This window comes from Balaenoptera musculus, chromosome 16, assembly GCF_009873245.2.
Source record: "Balaenoptera musculus isolate JJ_BM4_2016_0621 chromosome 16, mBalMus1.pri.v3, whole genome shotgun sequence".
Classification (NCBI taxonomy): Eukaryota; Metazoa; Chordata; class Mammalia; order Artiodactyla; family Balaenopteridae; genus Balaenoptera; species Balaenoptera musculus.
Window position 1 is genome coordinate 80,148,755 of NC_045800.1, and position 21,333 is coordinate 80,170,087.

General features: G+C 36.1%; 1 protein-coding gene across 6 annotated transcripts in view; it reads left to right on the forward strand.

Moving 5' to 3' along the window:
• The window catches only part of ARID4B (AT-rich interaction domain 4B), a 130,776-nt gene that overhangs the window by 54,625 nt on the left and 54,818 nt on the right, over positions 1 to 21,333 (forward strand). For all 6 annotated transcript variants that reach the window (XM_036828646.1, XM_036828650.1, XM_036828651.1 and 3 more), the window contains exons 4-7: positions 510 to 575; positions 4,965 to 5,055; positions 7,468 to 7,547; positions 12,415 to 12,506. In XM_036828646.1, the coding sequence (XP_036684541.1) occupies positions 510 to 575; positions 4,965 to 5,055; positions 7,468 to 7,547; positions 12,415 to 12,506 (329 nt within the window). The remainder of the gene's footprint in view (positions 1 to 509; positions 576 to 4,964; positions 5,056 to 7,467; positions 7,548 to 12,414; positions 12,507 to 21,333) is intronic.

Here is a 21,333-nt window from a genome sequence, read left to right on the forward strand (position 1 = left end):
CACCATGGTACTAGTTCTGTGATCTTGGACCAGTTACTTACACTTTCTGTTCCTCAGTTTTCTTATCAACAAAATGGGAATAATCATACCTACCTAATATGGTTGTTGTGAAGATTATATGTTTGATGCTTGAGCCTGATACTTGGCTGTCAGTAAGTGTTTTTTGCTACTGCTTATTATTAAGCAAGGCCTTCACAAAATGGTAGAGTACCTAATAGCCTAAGATCGCCACCTCTTTTTTCCTTATTTTTAGGAAAAGAAATTATACAATTAAACTCACAACTAATAGTATTGAATAAAATATGATATGTAAATCGTCAAGTAAATTAGTCTGGGAAGTTGTCTGTTAAATAATAAATTTTTCAGTTAATCTACGTAGGGACTGAAATATTGTATAAACTAGGCAGCCGTTTGTTTAGATTAGTCATAACAAAAATGAATTCATGCATTAATGAGCTTGTGTTGCTTTTTTTTCTTTTTTGGTGGCTGATTAAATTTATAATCTTTAGGTAACATTTAGACATGATTCTTCAACAGTGGAAGTTCAGGATGACCACATAAAGGGCCCACTAAAGGTAATTCATTTATTCATTATTATTTCTAATGCTTCAGTGGGAAACAGTAATTATCTCAGTCTTTTAAAAAATTCATTGGTTACTCTGTTACTGGGTTGATAAATATGTAATTCTCTCTGAATAGACTAATAGAAAAAAAGTAGACTTAGTGTTCAATAAAACCTATATGACAGTAAAACCTGTGTTTAGAAGTGAAATGAACATCAAGGAAAAACTGATTGCTTTTTATTTACTCATCTGTTTTGATCTCACCATGTTTCATTTATTAAAAGGGTACAATTTCCAGAAGTAATAGGTGGTGAACTAGGGATCAAGTGATGTAAGTTCCATGATGATGTGAAAATTGAGAAAACAAAACAAATCCTCAGAGCTTTTAATTCTTTGAAGCAACTACTGGCATATGACGTTGTTAAAGGGTCATCAGGCAGTTATAAGTGATAAATATGTTCATATATACAGATAGTTTCATTTCTTTGCATTAGTTTTTCTTCATTGGCCAGTGAAATTAGTGCTGCTTTACTTTCCACTAGTGAGCAAGCTAAAGGGAATGTGCGGGTAGCCACTGTGTGCTGTTTGGTCCTATAGAATGTCTGAAATGGACATTGGCCTAGCTGGGTGAATTTTAAGAAATGCTAACAGAATTGAAGAGACATTTGTAGATGCAAGAAAAATCCTTTCCTAATGAAGCTGTACTTTTCAGAGAACTAGATAGATGTGTGTATCCGCCAGTTTTTGCTGGTGGTTGATTTAAAAACTTTTAATTGGATCCCCAGGGCATTAGTACCTTGCATATATAGTAGGCACTATGGAGGACTAAAACTTGTAATTTTTTTTGATCTTGCCTTGTGAAAATTATTTTCCACCCTTTCTGTTTTATAGGTGCCATTTTTTTCAAATTTATTTATTTTATTTTCGGCTGCGTTGGGTCTTCGTTGCTGCGTGCAGGCTTTCTCTAATTGCGGCGAGCGGGGGCTACTCCTCATTGCAGTGTGCGGGCTTCTCTTTGCGGTGGCTTCTTTTGTTGCGGAGCACGGGCTCTAGGCATGCGGGCTTCAGTAGTTGTGGCTTATGAGCTCTAGAGTGCGGGCTCAGTAGTTGTGGCACCCGGGCTTAGTTGCTCCGCGGCATGTGGAATTTTCCCGGACCAGGGCTCGAACCTGTGTCCCCTGCATTGGCAGGCAGATTCTTGACCACTGCGCCACCAGGGAAGTCCCTATAGGTGCCATCTTTAATTTTACGTGCACGTGTATATCACTTGTAGGGACAAAAGGACAAAAACATGCACATGTATAATTTGATGTTAACCGCCATTTATTTAGCACTTATTAGTACGTGCTAGTATTGTGCCAAGTCCTCTGCACATATTATCTTATGTAATCTTCATAATAACTCTTTACAGAAGAGGAAACTGTGAAGGGAGGTGGGAGGTAAAGTACTCTGGCCAAAGTCTTACAGCCAGTACTGGCAGCCCAAGTTCTGATGGCCTCACAGCCTGTCACTGAAGCGTTGTGCCCCCTGGATGATCAGAACACACACATCTCCATGCCTTATTTGTGTTTTGCCTCATAAGCATACCAGCGTAGCTCTTCGCTGCCTGGCTACCCGGTTCACCTGGCACAGGCTAGCTGGTACCAACTACAAAAAATGTTCAGTGTTGCAAGGGATAGGAGAGACAATTACTTTGTATCCTCAAGCCATCTTTCTCTCCTATTGCTCCAGCCTTTCTGATTGTGGCATAGTTGGTTTATTTTGCTTGTTTGGTTTTTCTTATTTATTAAAATTTTCTTTGTTTTTGATTAGGGCTTAGGACCATTTTGATTTTGATGTATGTATTAAATTTCGGTCTCAAAATTGTTAAAATATTTCTCTTGCCTATGGAGTTTTTTTTTGTATATAGATTTTGAATTGTTCCCTAATGTACTTTGTGGCTTTCCATCAGCTGATAGAAAGTATTAGCATTTATGTTTCTCCTAGAGGAAATAAACTTCCCATAGTGATGGTCATTTGATCTCAATATATCTTCAGTGAGTTCACATGAAAATAATACTAGACCACTTGAGTATTAAATTTAAAAAAATGTACTATGTATTTATTGACAGTAGTCCCTGGTGGTCCAGTTGTTCAGACTCTGCGCTTCCACTGCAGGGGTCCTGGGTTCGATCCCTGGTCAGGGAACTAGGATCCCGCATGCTGCACGACACGGCCAAGAAAAAAAAAAAAAAAAAGAAAGTTCTGTTAATTCTTCAGCATTTCCTTCCCTCTTTTGGGCATTGTGTGGGGCTGACAGTCTCTTCTGTGAACAAGTTTATTTTTGTTATCACTGCAAAGACCATATACATTTTATTTTTAATTGAGGTGTAATTGACATATAACTTTATTATTAGTTTCAGGTATACAACGTAATAGTTCAATATTTGTATGCATTGCAGAAGGATCACCACATTAAGTCTAGTTAACATCCATCACCATACATGGTTGTAAACAAATTTTTTTTCTTGTGACGAGGATTTTAAGACTTACCCTGTACTTTCAGACATGCAATACAGTGTTCTTGACTATAGTCACCATGCTGTACATTACATCTCCATGACTTACTTATTTTATAACTGGAAGTTTGTAGCTTTTGACCCCCTTCATCCCTTTTGTCCACCTGCACTTCCTTCCCAGCTCTGGCAACCACCAATCTGTTCTCTGTGTCTATGAGCTTGGTTTTTTGTTTGTTTTGTTTTTTAGATCCATGTAGATGTGATATTGTATGGTATTTGTCTTTTTCTTACTGATTTATTTCACTGAGCATAATGCCCTCAAGGTCCACCCATGTTGTTGCAAATGGCAAGATTTCATTCTTCTTTATGGCTGAATTATACGCACGCGCACTTGCATGCACACACACACACACATATCTTTATCCATTCACCCATCGATGGATACTTAGATTGTTTTCATATCTTTGCTATTGTAAATAATGCTGCAGTGAACTTGGGGGTGCATATATCCTTTCAAATCGGTGTTTTCATTTCCTTTGGATAAATACCCAGAAGTGAAATTGCTGGATCATACGGTAGTTCTATTTTTAATTTTTTGAAGACCTTCCATACTGTTTTCCATAGTGGCTGCACCAATTTACATTCCCGCCAGCAGTGCACGAGGGTTTCCTTTTCTCCAGCATCCTGACCAACACTTTTACTTCTTGTCTTTTTGATAATAAGCCATTCTCATTAGGTGTCAGGAGATATCTCATTGTGGGTTTGATTTGCATTTCTCTGATGATTAGTGATATTGAGCATTTTTCCATGTACCTGTTTGCCATCTGTATGATTTCTTTGGAAAAATGTCTATTCAGGTCTTCTGCCCATTTTTTAAATTGGACTTTTTGCTTTTTTGATATTAATTTTGGAGCTGTTAATATATTTTGGATATTAACACCTTGTCAGTCGCATCATTTGCAGATATTTCTTCCATTCGGTAGGTTCTCTTTTCGTTTTGTTGATGGTTTCCTTTGCTGTGCAAAAGCTTTTAAGTTTAGTTAATTAAGTCCCATTTGTTCATTTTTGCTTTTGTTTCCTTTGCCTTAGGAGACAGATCCAAAAAAACATTGCTACGATTTATGTCAAAGAGTGTTCTGCCTGTGTTTTCTTCTAGGAGTTTTACGGTTTCTGGTTTTTAATCCATTTTGAGTTTATTTTTGTATATGGTGTGAGAACCTCTGCCCGTTTCTCAATTGGATTGTTTGATTCTTTTCTAGCTGTTGCATTGTATGAGTTCTTTATATCTTTTGGTTTTTAACCCCTTATCAGATATGTGATTTGTGGATACATTTTCTCCCATTCATTAGGTTGCTTTTTCAAATTTTTGATGATTTCCTTTGCTGTACAGAAGCGTTTTAGTTTGATGTACTTACAAAAACCATAGAAATTTATAAGCTATATAAATTATCAGCATTTTCTTGATGAGATGAAAATATTTCAGATGATTGTCACTATTGGTACATTATAACTCATAAGGAGAACCTCAAAGTTATTTGTTAATTTTTCCCCAGCCTTCTTCAAAGAAGAGTCGTAATATGGGGCAAAGATAGTCAGTTTCACAGACAGGGACCCCCAGACCTGTGAGGGTTCCCAAGACCCTTTCAGGAAGATTGTAAGGGCAAAACTATTTTCATAGTAATACTTAGATATTATTTGCCTTTTTCACTATGTTGACATTTTCACTGATGGTGCGGAAACAGTGGTGAGTAAAATTGCTGGCACCTTAACACAAATCAAATCAGTAGTGATTTTATTCTTCACCATCACGCACTCAAATTAGTTTAAAAAAAGAAAGCCAGTTTTTAGTTTGTTCAGTTATCTTCTTAAAGTTTTCCTAACTTTTTTTTTTTTAATACTTTAGGTCGGAGCTATTGTGGAAGTGAAGAATCTTGATGGTGCATATCAAGAAGCTGTAATCAATAAATTAACAGATGCGAGTTGGTACACTGTAGGTAAGGGAATACATCTTCTTTTTAAAATATATTTTCAATGATAGTACAAATAAAGCAGATTTTTCTTGATTTACTTCCTCCCCTAGTTGCCGTACATGTTATTACTGTTAATGTTTTTTTATCTTTCCAGATCTTTAAAAAATTTATTTCATAAATATGTACATAACATATAGTTTGAAATTAGTGTATATATTATACAATTGGATTTCTAGCTTTTTTCACTTCAGAGTATATCTTACAGAAATTTTTTTTCATCTTAACCATTTTTAAGTGTGCATTTCAGTAGTGTTCAGTATATTCATGTTGTTGTGCAACAGATAAATTTTTTAAACTGCAATATTATGTTTCATAGCATTGGATGTACCATAGTTTATTTTCTCTTACTGATGATGTTGCCAGTTTTCTTGCTGTTGTAATAAATGCTGGATTGAATGTCTTTTGTACATGGACATTATTCTAATATTTCCCTAGTGTGTACATTGAGAACTAGGCATAGATTGAAGGGAAATGTCCTTTTAAAGCTGTAGTAGGTTATGAAAACTGCTTTTCTAAAAGACTGTTGATTTACACTTCCATAAACAGTATATAAGTGTGGTTGTCGTCCTAACCCTTGTCAAATGTGATGTTAGTAATATTTTAAAATTAGTGCCCATCTGGACACAAAATAGTATCTCAGTTTTGTTTTAATATGCTCCTCCCATGATTAGTAATGAGATTGGACATATTTTCATGTTTATTGAAAGGAACATTATTTCATTTGTATTTTCTCTCGTTTGAATTGCCAATTTATAGTGTCTTCCCAGTCTGCTCCTTTTCTTCTTGGGAAAGTTATTGTTTTCTTATTTTCAGGGTATGAGTTTATATATTTAAATGTATAAAGGGAATGTTAACCTTTGCCACTTCAGTTGCCAGTGTTCTTCTATTGCTTTACTCTTATCTCTGCTATCAGTTTTCAAATCATAGTCAATTTTCCTGTGGTCACCTTTTCCTTTGTCATTTTAGTTTGAGTCTTGTTTAAGAAGGCTTTCCTTCCATCAGTGTTGTAAATTTGTTTTCCAATGTATTCTTCAATTTAAAGTTCTATTTTTTGTTTTACAAAGAGCTTTTTATTTCATCCACAGTTTTTTTGAACATTCTGAAATATGATCAAATACTATTTTTTTCCAAATTGATAACAGAGTAATTATCCCAGTATTATTTATTGAATGGTAAAAATTCTTACTGTTTAATGATCTCAGAGATGAGAGTAAACATCTAGTAAAATGTCTTTGGTGATGTCAGAATTTGATGGAGCTTTCAAATAGTACTGATGAGTTTTGTGGTATGAGAAAAAAAACCTAGTGGAGAGGGAAAATTTGATTTTGAAGCGTAAGGATATATTTGCATTTGTGTAGGTTACAAGACTGAGCAGTTCTGTGTAGTTAAGTCTGTTTGATAATTAGGCGTGATAGTCTTATAAATGTGGCACTTTTATCATTGACTATTTTAGTTACTACATTTTAAAAAAGTACGAAGCGTTATTTACCCAGTCTCATGTGATGTAAAAGCTCACATTATATATAAGAACTTAATTTTGTTTTTTTTGGCAAAAACCTCTGTTTATAAAATCAAGGCCTGGTAACTTTATTTAAAATAGAGGTACTCTCTTCCCGTGATTTGTGAGGAATGTAGTATATGCTAAAATTATATCATAAAGTATACATCTATTCTGTGTATATATAAACTTACAACAAATTTGCTGGGACATTTTAGTACTTTAAATAAGTAGTTTTCAAGTGAGAGCAAATTGGCCACCCAGGGAACATTTGACAATATCTGGAGACGTTTTTGGTTGTCACAACAGGGAAGGGGGTGCTGCTGGCATCTCGTGGCTGGAGGCCAGGGATGCTGTTAAATATCTCACAGTGCACAGGTCCCCATGACAGGCCCCGTCTGGTCCAAAATGTTAGTAGTGCTGAGGTTGAGAAACACTGCTTTAAATAATAAAAATAGGGTAAGTTTTAGGGACAGTCTGAATATATAAACTTGTACTGTTATTTTTTGTTTCTTAGGTAGATTTGTCAGTATTTACCAATAGGAAAATTTGCTTTTTCTTTACCATATTGAGAAGGATTAATCAGCATTTAAAAGGTTTCTTTCTGAAATGCTAACTTCTTATTTTCATTTGATATTTTCTGTTCCAGGGAAGGTGTTTTCATTACAGGTATATTATTTTTTTTCCCCTAGAAATTGGAAAACATACTCTACACTTGAAGTTGTTTGTTACAAAACTTAAAATGTGTACTGAATTTCAGATCTAATCTTTTAAAACAATAGCTCTGTTTGCACTGAGAAAGTTAAATGATAATTTATGTCATTTTGTTAATCTTTGAAAAACCCTTCAGTAGTTGCCATTTCTACCTCTTCTCACAGTTTTTGATGATGGAGATGAGAAGACACTGAGACGGTCTTCACTGTGCCTGAAAGGAGAAAGGCATTTTGCCGAAAGTGAAGTAAGTAATCACTTAACGAATGAACACGTCCTAGTATTTAGTATCGGGGGCAGTAAAGTTTTGCTTTCTCAACTCAAGCAGCTTACTTGTTAATCAGGAAAATTCGTTAATACATAGCAACATGAGAGTGTAGTCTGTGAAACCTGTTTAAGGCCTTGTGTTTGAGTACCAGGTTCTCTGTGGGTTTTTTTGTCTAAAAAAAAAATGTATTTTAACATTTGTCCATGAAGAAAGAAACAACAGGATTGTTTATTACCCTTAGGCAACTTTTTTATAGAGTCCTTTAATTGTAAATAATTGTAGAAAAGAGATGTCTCATTTGTAGTCTACTTGAACCCCATCATCATTAAAGGCTGTGTAGATACCGCAAGCCATCCCTAGCTGCTACTGCTGCCAGCCACTGACATTTACTATAGCCTCTCCTTGAAGACGGCTTGCCTGACTGCCCTTTCTAAAATAGTCCCTTCCATTCCTCATAACTCTTTAAGGTTGGTTAGTTTTCTTTATAGCCCAGATCATTCCCACCACCAAAATATGTATATGTGCTTAATTATTTATGGTCTGCCTTCCTCACTAGAATGTGTCTCAGTGGCAGAGATTTTGTATGTCTTCTTCACCACTTTGTTCCCAGTTCCTAGAACAGTGCCTGGCACAGAGTAGGAACTGAATAAACATTAGCTGGATGAATAAATGAAGTGTTCATATTTGCCAGGGACTTTGCTTAGTGCTTTACGTACATCCTTGCATTTACAACATTATGAGGGAGATACAATGCTTATCTCCAACTCAGAGTTGATGAAAGTGATGCTCAGAACTGGTTCTCAAACCAGCACTTTCTAGCACCAAAATCATGCTCTAAAATTGAAAGATGTTATTAAGTTACTAAGAGTGGAGTGTTCACAAAGTTTTGTAAATCAGTAACTTGCAATTCAGAATTTTAAAAATGGACATATTTGTTGCAAATAGTGTTATGTCCTCTAGTCCAGCCTGTGAATATTAATTAATGCACAGTGTGGCCAAACCAAGATTTCTTTTTTCTAGTAACTATTTAGAACAGTGTTTTTGTGGGGAATTTTGATATTTCTTTTAAATTATTAGACTTTATGTTTTTTTGTTATTTTCCCTTCCCGTAAATGATTGAATTCCCATTTCAACTCAGAATTTGGGACAGATTCTCTGTATTATGATTCTGGCCTATCTTTTCAGTCTCATACTCTGCTATTTCCCTGTACTTCTGACTTATAAGACTACTTGGTGTTTCCAGATTATGGCTCATACTTTCTTTTCTTGGTTTCTGCTGAGCCCTGCTCTTTTCAAGGCCATGAGAAATGCTTCCTCCTTCATGACTGTCTTTCATGAGCTCTCTAACCAAATTTGATCTCTATATCCTTTGATACTTTTCCACTTCTCTTATTTTTATTTTATGGTCTTTTTGGTTACTTTTATCATTTTTTCTATAAAATTGTAAGCTGTTTTGGTGGAATAGCCACGTTTTTGTCATCTTGATGGGCTTTCCTTTTCCCAGTAGTGTTTTCTACACAAAAGCCTTCAGTAAATATTTAATGAATTAATTGTGAAAGTTTAAATATAGGAAATAGATATAGCTTTGGACAAGTACAGTGAATTTGGCTTCTTACACTGATGAAGTAACAGAATTCTTTCTGAGTTTATGTAATTCTTAGAAATAATTTCATTTCCCTTAGTTAGAACATGTGATAATTATAGTAGGTTAATGAATATGGGGACTTGAAGACGATTTTTTTTCACCTAAGTGAAGGTATATGTCTTATGTATTTAATCCAGAGAAATATCGAAGATACTAATTTTGTATTTGCCAGGAGAATTGTAAGTTGGAATTGTTCATAAGACAGTTGTAGTATAAAGGCTGAAGCAATAAGAGCAAGTAGCTCAATGTATCCTTTTTAACTTCAGGAAGGATTGGTTTTACTGTGTGTGGCTATATGTGTTGAACTTCATGTTTTGCTAGAGGGTATTGGAATACTGGTGTATTATTCCTTACCCATCGCCATATGCCACATGCTATGCTAGGTACTGGGGGTACATGGGTAAGCTAAGTAGATGTGGAATTTTTTCTTGGGTAACTTATTTTTGCTTCTGAAGGAGACAAAGCATTAATTAATCAAAAATATAAAAATTTAAGGGTACTAGGAGCTGTGGAGACATGGCCAGGAGTATATTTAATCTACCATCTATGTACATTCTTTCCCTTATTTGATATTTCTGCTATTTTCAAAAAACAGTTTCAATTTTTTGGAAGTTTGCTCAGAGAATTGTTATTATTACTAATAACTTTGGCCTTTGAGTGAAAAGCCACATCACACTTGGCAGTATTTGGGGTCACTAATCCCATTAATAAGCTGCATACCTAAACAAAGACTTAAATTCAAGATTTTCACAATAAGAGATCATAATAAGCGGGTCAGTCAGTTTGAATTCCCACACCAAAATCACTGGTCCTAGCAATAACCAGCTTAGTGAGGATGTTGCCTATTTCCTGACATCTGTTGGAGTGTTTGGGTATTTCTATAGAGCATTCATAATTTGAATATTATCCAAAAGTAGTTTTATCAGCTGGTATTCTCTCTGTGCATTTACTACATTCAGTTGAAAACTCTGAAGAAAATTTAGATGAACTCCCAGCTCCGTATTTCCTGCAGCCCATTTTAGGTAACAGGGCTATCGGCGTGTTTCCACCAGGCATGTGGAATTTTCTTTGAGCCTTTGATATAGCCAGGAGTCTCTGGCTTTGCTTTGTTGGTTTGAGACAAGACAAAGTCTACCCTCCCCTTACTCTTTTCTGTCATGTGTAATAAAGGTGTTCCTGCTTTCCAGGATTGGGGCCAGGGACAGAGATATTGCTTCCTATTGTTCTAATTCTTTTTTACATACTAGGGAGAGATTGTGGTTTATTTGAGAATTCCTATTTGTGATTCCTAGGTAACTCTTCAGAAATCCTGGATATTTTCTTTCCTAAATCAAGTGAAATGACTAGCAGATACTGAAAATAGAAATCACAGTACTTAATAGAAATCTCTGCTTTCAAGAGAGCAGCCTTAATTTTAGGGGAGGGGCATTTAATTCTTTTGTTAGCTTGACAGAAAGTGAAGCCAAATTAATTTATTTTTCCTGTTTACCAAATACAGTACTTTGAAATTTTCACCCTTGGGAAGCATAATTAGGAGTTAAGGACAGGTCATTTCTGAAGAGGTTTTGTCTGGCATATTATTGTATTTGGGCCAGCTTTTGCCTCCACATATTTTTTAAATGCCCGACTTACAAACTAAATTTGAAAGGTTAGGTTTTCAGCCCTATAAAAGTTACGATTTTTGTCTGTCGTTACTGCCTTTTTCCTATACTGTATTCTTTGTTGTTGGATATCTATATGTACTTTAAATATATTTACATATATTCTAACAAATTATGCAAAATAGATTAATATGCTTCCCCCTTTCATGTTTTAGTTCATCGTTGTTTCAACAAAATTATCTGTTTTAAAAATAAAAGTTAAAATTTTTCTTTTAAATATTAACATTAGTTTGTATTTAGATATTTGATCTTTAAGTTGATGGACACCCTTTTATATAACATTCTTGTTTATAACTTTGAGAAGTCTTTATCCTAAGTAGTTCCTCACCCTCACTTCCACTCTGACAGTTTTCCTGGGCTCTTTAGTTCCCCTTGTGTTCATAAAAGTATCTGCAATAGCAAAGGTTCTGATGGAGGGATAAAAGGAATAGTAACTGTGGAAAATCATTGATGCAGAAAAAGTAAGAATATTACCAACATTGATATTCAGAGAATTAGTTGGGATAGCATCTTCAGATTGATACCTTAACTTTTTAGATATATAAACCTTTTCAGGAAATAGTGGCACGAAAAATCCAAGAAGTCTCTGATATGGAGAAATGAAGGGATTTCAGAATCCCTTTTTCTTCATTCTGCTTTTAACCAACAACCAATTCCTTCCCTGGAAATCATTATTTTTGAATGGGGTGAGGGACAAAAGGGTTGACATGAATTACCAGTTGATAGCAAGAAAGAAGTGTTCATTTGTTGATTATTATCTTCATACCAAGCACAGTATTGGATGTTGCAGATTAAAAAGGAAGGGAAAATAAAATATTAACTGTAGAAAAACTGATTTTTACATTTTCTTCAAAGAAGGTTTCTTACAGGAAATTCCCAGGCCGTCTAGTGGTTAGGTGCTTTCACTGCTGGGGCCCGGGTTTGATCCCTGGTTGGGGAGCTAAGATCCCGCAAGCCGCAAGGGGTGGGGGTGGCAGGGTCAGGGGTCGGGGGAGAAAGGTTTATTGCAGAAAATGTTTGCGAAGTCATAATATAGGGTATCTGAAGCCCTTTTTTCAAGCAGTTGATGCTTATCCTGGTAATTTTGTTTCTGTTACTTATTAAGAATTCTATCTTGTGGATTGGGATTCCCTATATGCAAAGAAAAATTTGAGCTGCAGTTGGCCCAACCTAGGGGTTAGGTACTGGCACATAGGTTTCCTATCTCCCAAATCTGTTGTTTCCACTGAGTTTTATTTGTTTTGTTTTATATTTTAATCATTCTTAGAAGTTTGTCAATCCTCCAATAGATAATGAAATTATCTGGAGAGAACAACTAAATTTTTCACTTTTTTTTTTTCCAGCCATGGGCTCATTCATCTTTATTCTAATATCTTTGAAATGAGAGTTTTCTATCTTTAGAAAAGTTGTATTTTTGTCTCCCTCAGGAGAAGTTTTAAATCTCAAAATCTAAGCATATTCTTAAACTGATTTGGTTTAAAAAGAAAAAAAAGAACTTGCAACGTAATAACTTTTGATGGGTTTATGTTCCTACCCACAGACATTAGACCAGCTCCCACTCACCAACCCTGAACATTTTGGCACTCCAGTCATAGGAAAGAAAACAAATAGAGGAAGAAGATCTAATCATATGTAAGTCCATTTTCATAACTGTTAGTTGAACCTGAATTCATTTCTCCTTCCAGTATTGTTTTAGTAGTTATTAATTTTAAATTGTAACTTGCAAAATGCTAACTGAATGGAAGAGTACTTTCAGACTCTTTGGCATGGGTGCTTGAGGTTCTCCATGCTCAGTCAACTTTAACAGCTATATTATTTATCTGCCTGCCATTTCTCCTTACATGTATCTTGATGTCATTGTCAAAATGGAATTAGTCAATATTTCCTGAATGATACATCCTCTGTTTTCCTGATATCATGTTTTTTATTCATGCTGTTTTTTTCTGTCTTAAATGCCACCCTTCCATGCCACCGGCTCACTCATTCTTCAGTTCTTAACCAGAAATGCTCCCACATTTATGTGAACCATTCTATGCCTCCCCACTCTTTCCTTTAAAACAGACATGTTTTTTTCTCCTCTGAGCCCTCTAAATCCTTTGCATTTATCTAATGTCATAGACAATATTTTACCTGTTATTATCATTGTCGTGTTTGTTTTCCCTTCCTAGTAATTTAAATCTTCCTGATAGCTGAACTATCTTATTTTTATGTCTTCTTACAGTTGTGACACATGTTCTACATGTTTAACAAATTACTGTCAATGAAATGTGCTTAGGCTCCAAAAGGCTTTAAATTAAAAAGGATTACAGGATCAAAGGGTCATGAAATTTCAGGTCATCAGAGAGAAAGAAACAATCTTCAAACAGTTCCAGGAAGAAAAAATAATTTATTGCAAAGGAGTGAGAAGCAGAATGGCATCAGACTTCTCAATAGTAACACTAGATGCTAGTGGTCAGTAGAATGCAGAATGGAGGAATGGAAGTTTCTATTAAAGGGAGGACTTGTTATCTAGTATGATGGAACATTGTGGGGGAAATTAAAGATATGATGATAACAAATAGAGAAAAAAACAGTAAAGGCACTTAGTTACTGCCCTCAAAATTATATAAGAAAAGAACACTATATTAGTAGGATGGAGGATAGAGAGGTTGCTTAAATGTAAAAGTTAAGTCCTTAAAACAACAGGAAGTCAATACAATAACGTCTAAAATGTATAAATATAGAAATAGCGGTATAGGAATATTACTTAGAGATAAAGTATTAACTGTCAGAGCTGAAAGAGTTAAAAGCAGTTGCCTCCACAGAGCAGAAGAAAATGGGAGAGGATGGGGCAAGAGAATGTAGTTTTTAATTTATTCTGTTGGAGGATAAATTGTTTAAAAACGATTTTGAATATTTTACTCGGATAAAATTTTTAAAAATTTAATGTGCCTGAGCCAAATATTGTCAGAGTAGCTATTAAAAATATTGAATTGAATTATTGAAACTTGTAATGTAAGTGAATGCTTTCATTCAAAGTAATAGAGTCAGGTATTAAATCTAATAGGGGCTAAGATTTGGAGATAAAAATTGGGTAAGCTCTATCTCTCATATAGCTTAGTTTCAGCCTTACAGCGAACTCATGAAGGTAGGTATTATTTTTATCCCTATTAAAAATTGGGAAAAAAAAAAAAAATTGGGGAAATTGGCCTCAGAAACAGCAACTAATCCAAGGAACACAGGAAGGAAGCGACCAGGACTTGAACTCACCCATGTTCCATAGGCCTTTTCCCATTCAATTGATTGACTCTGTTTTGTTTAGAGTACTACAGTTACTTTCCAAATGAGTTTTAACAGGAAATAAATAATGACTCATTTGAGGGAGGAAATTAAAAGACTAATCCTTGCATTGAAAAAATATTTAATATTACTTATTTTCCTACTAGTGATTTGGGCCATGCATTTCTTTTTCTCACATAACTCTGAATATTTTAGAAAATGTTTTTCTCAATTAATAGGTGAAAAATGTCTCTCACTTGCAGTGTAACTTGCTGGTGACTTGATTATTTTTAGGATACTGAGGTTGTAACTATTATTTACTCTTCTTCGTATAACTTTGAAAATATGAGTCTTCTAGTCAGAAAGGAAAATAAATGAAAAATGTGTAATGGCATTCTTAGTATGAAAGAGTCCTCTTGTGATTACTAGATGTTATTGTGATCTAATATTGTTTTCAGTTTTTTCAGAGGGCTATTATATTGCCATAAAATACTCACTGAAGCACTTATAGGTTAAATCTTTTGACATCTCTTTGAAAATTAATAACTTCAATTGTGAATTAAAATTTTATCTACTGTTGATCATTAGGGTCTTCCCGTAGCTTTGTAGTCAACTCTTTTTTTTAATAAATTTATTTATAAATAAATTTATTTATTTACTGTTTTTGGCTGCATTGGGTCTTTGTCTCTGCGCGTGGGCTTTCTCTGGTTGCGGCGAGCGGGGGCTACTCTTCGTTGCGGTGCGCGGGCTTCTCATTGTGGTGGCTTCTCGTTGTGGAGCACGGGCTCTAGGTGTGCGGGCTTCAGTAGTTGTGGCAGGCGGGCTCAGTAGTTGTGGCTCACGGGCTCTAGAGCGCAGGCTCAGTAGTTGTGGCGCACGGCCGTAGTTGCTCCGCGGCATGTGGGATCTTCCTGGACCAGGGCTTGAACCCGTGTCCCCTGCCTTGGCAGGCAGATTCTTAACCACTGAGCCACCAGGGAAGCCCCTAGTCAACTTAATTAACTATGATTGATGATGTCAGAACAGTGAGGTGTGGGTGTATTTAATGTAAAATTATTTCATTGGCAAAGATTTTCCACTTCTCTAGCTCTTGAGAGTGGAAGTGTGGCTGAGTTAAGAGTGTGAACAGTAGGGACTTCCCTGGTGGTCCAGTGGTTAAGACTCTGTGCTTCCGCTGCAGGGGGCATGGGTTCGATCCCTGGTCGGGGAACTAAGGTCCAGAATGCCGCACGACCCCCTGCCCCCCGAAATAAAAGAGTGTGAACAGTGGAGCAAGATGGCATGGGTTTGACGCCTGCCTCTGCCACTTCTTTGCTGTGTAACCTTGGGCAGGATGCTTAAGTCTTTTCATGCCTCAATTTTCTCATCTGTAAAATTGAGATAATAGTATTCCCTGTCTCTCAGAGTTGTTGCAAAGGTGAAATGAATTCTGTCCTTTAAAGGGTTTAAGTAGTAATCACTATGCAAGTACTGGATATCATCATCGTGTATTGAATGAAAAAACTTTAATGAAATACTAGTATGTAACATGATTTCGTTTACATGTCATAATGTGTTTATATATGAGTATGTAAAAATTCTGCTTACTAGTGCTTATGTCCAACAGGAAGGACTGTTTTTGGCTATACTTTATGAATTTAAAAACAGTATTCCTGTATTGTGTATTATATACATATTATAGGGAAAACAGTTTTTGAATCAAGAATTCTTTTAATTTTGAAAAAAATTGCATCTAATATTTAGACATATTTTACCTTTCTACAAATGTCATCCAGAAGTGTAAAAAAATTTTTTAAATAAGATAATTTATGGAATATCACATAGAATGGTCTACAAAAAGGACCAAACGGGAATTCCCTGGTGGTCCAGTGGTTAGGACTCCGTGCTTTCAATGCCAAGGGCCCAGGTTCAGTTCCTCGTCGGGAAACTAAGATCCCACAAGCCGTGCAGTGCGGCTCCCCAAAAAAAAGACCAAAAATTATAGTCTATTAAAATGTCTGCTATGTTCCTTAGCTGAGGTCTCCCTTTCTTGTATATGAGAAGAAAGCATGCAGTTGTCACTGAGCAAGTTTATCTTTGCTTTCTAAAGACTCTAGCATTCTGAGTTAGTGATTTTCCTGTTGAGAATCTGTGTGTAATGAAAGATTTGCTGTTGGGATCGTGTTGTACATGTGCAAAGTATGAAGGCAGGCAAAAGGTTGAGAATTACTAGTGTTGGAAATGAAGCGCAGCCCATGTGCAATCTTACTTTGCTTGCTGTTCCTTCCGCCTCACTACTGTGGTCTTTCTCACTGCCAAGAGACGTCATGATGTTCATGCTTAGTGCTTTAAGCCTTGGTGTGTAAGTGCCACAGGCAAGTACCACAGTTTAAAGTGCCCATCTCCTTAAATTACGCTTCCTCAAAGTTCTTTCTCCCCTTTCTTCAGAGTGATTTTCTGCAACAAAGTCTGGAACCTGGATCTTAAGGTCATTTATCTGACCTTCATTTCCTCTTCCATTACTCAACTCAAAAAGGTCTTCATTATGGTTCTCTGATTGCCATTTAAAATTTGTACAAAGATAAATAAGGTTATCTCTTCCCAGGATTCCCCGGACTCCACTGTTGCAATGCTTTATCACTACCTTTGTTTTCTTTTAAGAACTGTTAATCCACATACCAGTTAATCTGCCTCCAGCTATTCCAAAATTATTTTTGATACCTTCCTTTAATTGTTTTATTTATACTCTGCTTTTAATCCTAATATATTCAGATATTTTATTTTTTAAAGATTATCATCCTCTAGCTTAATACTTTAAAGCAAGTTATTGATCCTTTTGATTATGTATAACTTGAGTGAATTTTGCCCTTATAATTTACATTGTATGCAGAGGTTTTCTTTGATTCTACCTAAAGAATAGAATTCTGAAATTATAGAAGTATTTGTGCCCCTCTCCCTCAAAAGTTTTTTCCAATAACCTGGCAAAAGTATATATGCAACTGCTATTGTAGGAAAGCAGTCTACTTGCTGTTATCCTTCAGAAAAAGGATAAAGCATAATAAGGCTTATAATGATATTTGTTAGAGATTATTTGTGGGTACAGGTTCTACCCAGTGACAGTGCTAAGATTTACCCAAAAGACTAGTGATTTGTACCTGCAGACCTTTAAAAAAAATTTTTTTTTGAGATATAATTCACATGTAAAATTCACCCTTTTAAAGTATTCACTGGTCAGTGTTTTTTAGTATATTCACAACATTTTTACAACCAGCACCACTATCTAAGTCCAGAAGTTCTTTTTATTATTCACTGCTTTATTCTGATATGAGAATTTGATTCTAGTTTCCTTCTTGATAAAAATTGGGAAAAAATTAAAACCCTTTTAGTAAGTCTGTACGTGTTCTTATGTTCTATATGTTTTAATCTCTAAGAAGCTACACATTTTCAGTCTTCCTGATACTGACTAATACAGATTTTTTATTTTAATATATTTATTTTATTTATTTATTGTTTTTGGCTACATTGGGTCTTCGTTGCTGTGCATGGGCTTTTCTCTGATTGTGGAGAGCGGGCGCTACTCTTCGTTGCGGTGCGCGGGCTTCTCATTGCGGTGGCTTCTCTTGTTGCGGAGCACGGGCTCTAGGCACGTGGGCTTCAGTAGTTGTGGCACGTGGGCTCAGTAGTTGTGGCTCGCGGGCTCTAGAGCGCAGGCTCAGTAGTTGTGGTGCACGGGCTTAGTTGCTCCGCGGCATGTGGGATCTTCCCAGACCAGGGCTCGAACCCGTGTCCCCTGCATTGGCAGGCGGGTTCTTAACCACTGTGCCACCAGGGAAGCCCCTACTAATACAGATTTTTAATTTACGGTACAAAATTTGAAACTGAGTTAGTTGTTTGAAAGAATAAGGATCATTAAAGTTCGAATTGCATTTCAGAGATTGAGCCTCTGCAGTTTCTGGCTCAATTTTATATTTGTACCTCATCATTTGATATTCTTTGGCAAGTGTCTTGTCTAAAGTTCTTCTTACTTGATTTACAATTAATTTACAGTTAATAGTGATGTGTGATCAGCTTTAAGTGTCTAGCTGTTAGTTTGTTTGGTAAACATTATCATGTAATTAGCTTTGTTTCCAGTGGCATCATCAGACGTTATTTCAGAGACAGTATGTTATTTTGTTGTGGCTCTATAAACACATACCTGGTACCAGAGAAGCAACAGTGTCAGAGGGGAATAAACACCAAGCAGACTCTCTGCTTGTTCTATCTTTGCTCCCTTAACATATTTCTGATGCTCATTTATTTTAGTATATCAGTTTATTGAGTACTAGTCTTATGTAAACAATTTCCTGGCTAAACTCCGCTAAAAGGTAAAGTTAAAAGGAGCCTTAGGTATAATGGTATGGTTAATACTGGTTGTATACATTATACTGATTGTATACATTTTGCGATTTCAGGAGAAATAGAAATCAGAAGTACCACAGTAAAAAGAAATAAACCTATTCAGTTCATTTACTTAGTCAACAAATATTTATTGAGCATCTGCACTGTGCCGAGCACTGTTCAGGTACTTGGGATATATCAGTGAACAAAACAGGCATTTATAAAATCTCCGGGGCACTTCCCTGGCGGTCTAGGAGTTAAGACTCTGCGCTTCCACTGCAGGGGGCATGGGTTTGATATCTGGTTGGGGAACTAAGATCCCACATGCCCTGCAGTGTGGCCAAAACAACCCCTCTGCCTTTAGAGCTTACATTCTCTCGTATGCGGGGAGATGGACAATACAGAAGAAAACAGAAGAATTAAGTAAATTATGTAGTATGATAGATTTGTAAGTGCTGTGGAAATAATAAGAGTAAGGTTGCGCGCGGGGATTGGGATGGGCAGGTTATAAATTTGAATAAGGTGATCAGAGTAACGTAATTGAGGTGACATTTGAACAGACACTTAGAGGAGGTGAAAAAGTTTCCACATGTCTGGGGATAAAGCATTCTAGGCTGTTTTCTCTGCCAAGGGGAGGAGTAGTTGGTGGAGAAAGTGAGGTCAGGGGATCTTCTGTTTTTTTAAGTGGGAGAAGTAACAGCATTTTCTTAGAAATAACACTATACTGGTAGGACTCAATCTAGTAGAGGCAGAAAAATTGATACAGGAGAGAGAAGCGAGCATTGCTGGAGTAAAGGCTTGAGTAGGTGAGAGGGAGGAGGAAATCTAGTCCACGAGCGGGGAATGGTTTTGGAGTGGAGTCTGGACATGCTGTGAGGTGGACGGATGTTTTATGTAGCCGGTCAGTTTACATTTCTATATATGTAACTTTCTCGTGTCTGGAGTCTTCACGTTTGTTAAGTCTTATGAAAGAAATTAGAATTTTCTTTACTGTTACAGATGACTTTGTTAGCCAAGTAAAGCCCAGTTTTCTCTTTCTATGTTTTACAGATTTGATTAATGTTATTTGTGACATTGTGACTTTCTGTCTTGCTAATGATAATGGCATAAAGGGTGTCCATAAAACCCCAGCTGAATGAGTCTTCTGTGACTCCTTTGAAAAAAGCAGTAATTATGGTTTTAAGTTTGGTTGTGTTGTCCTTGAGAAGTTCTTCTAATCAAGTAGAAATCAGACTTGTGAAGTCTGTCATTATTATCCCAAGCTTTGTGCCAATTTGTAAGGTTTTATGCTCTGCTAATATGAAGGTATGTTGGTTTTTCCTGCTACCTATTACCTACTTTCTAAGTAAGGGTTAAACTGCTTTAAGTGCCATTTGAAGTACAGTAGTTCTACTCAGTAGCAAATTTTGAAGATTTGCTTTTTTTTTTTTTTTTAATTTATTTATTTTATTCATTGTTTTTGGCTGCGTTGGGTCTTCGTTGCTGTGTGTGGGCTTTCTCTAGTTGCGGTGAGCGGGGGCTACTCTTCGTTGCAGTGCACGGGCTTCTCATTGTGGTGGCTTCTCTTGTTGCAGAGCACGGGCTCTAGGCACACGGGCTTCAGTAGTTGTGGCGCACGGGCTTAGTTGCTCCGCGGCATGTGGGATCTTCCCGGACCAGGGCTCGAACCCGTGTCCCCTGCGTTGGAAGGTGGATATTTAACCACTGCACCACCAGGGAAGCCCTGCTTTGTTTTTTTATCAGGGGACAATTTTTGGGTTAATTGAGTGATCACTGAAATTAGATAGTGATATTCCCCCATCACTCTAAAATGTTTAATAGTATTATAATAGGTTTTGCTTCCTTTATATTTACATTGGAATATATAAATATATATTGGAATACATTGGAATATATAAATATAAAAGGATGACATTTATATTGTTATCCTGTTTTATTTTATAAAAATATCATTTTTATTTTATTATATTTCGCATTCTCTTGCAGTCTATTTATTCAGCATTCTTAGTATCATTACTTATTCTGGGCTTTTTTTTTTTGGTTCATAAAGCTCATTTAATTTTTATTGGAGTATAGTTGCTTTACAGTGTTGTGTTTCTACTGTACAGCAAAGTGAATCAGCTATACGTATACATATGTCCCCTCTTTTTTGGATTTCCTTCCCATTTAGGTCACTACAGTTAGGTCACTGGGCATTTTGAGCACAGTTATTAGAATCTGTTTTCTTTACCACTAATTGTGGGCTTTCTGGGAACCAGATTCAGAATTTGTTTTTGTTTTTGTTTTCCTTTTTACTATACTTTCCTCTAACATCAAATGGATGGTTTTGGATAGTTCCTTTTTCTTTTTTCTAACTTACTAGTCCAGTATACAATGTAACTGAGAGGAATTTTTAGCATAATACAAAAGAACCATATTGTGCATCTTATGAATATGTAGTTTGTGTATATTTGTTATTAAAGACAGCAGTGGTGATCTCTTACCAGAGTGTTTCCTCTCCCCAGCCTGACCCCCATTAATAAAGATCTGCCTTCCCCTTTTTAAAATTAGCTTTGGAGGAATTCCCTGGCGGTCCAGTGGTTAGGACTCCAGTGCTCTCACTGTGGTGGCCCGGGTTCAATTCCCTGGTTGGGGAACTGAAGATCCCATAAGCTGTGTGGTGTGGCCAAAATAAATAAATAAATAAAATTAGCTTTGTACTGGGAGTGTAAAACTACCACCTCCAGAATTCCTTTAATCTGAGAGGAGGATCTAGTATATTTTAGTGCAGTACTGGGATGCTTCATATGGAGCCTTTAGCTTTTTGATAATTTGGGGACCAGTGTTATTCTGTTCTGATTTTTCC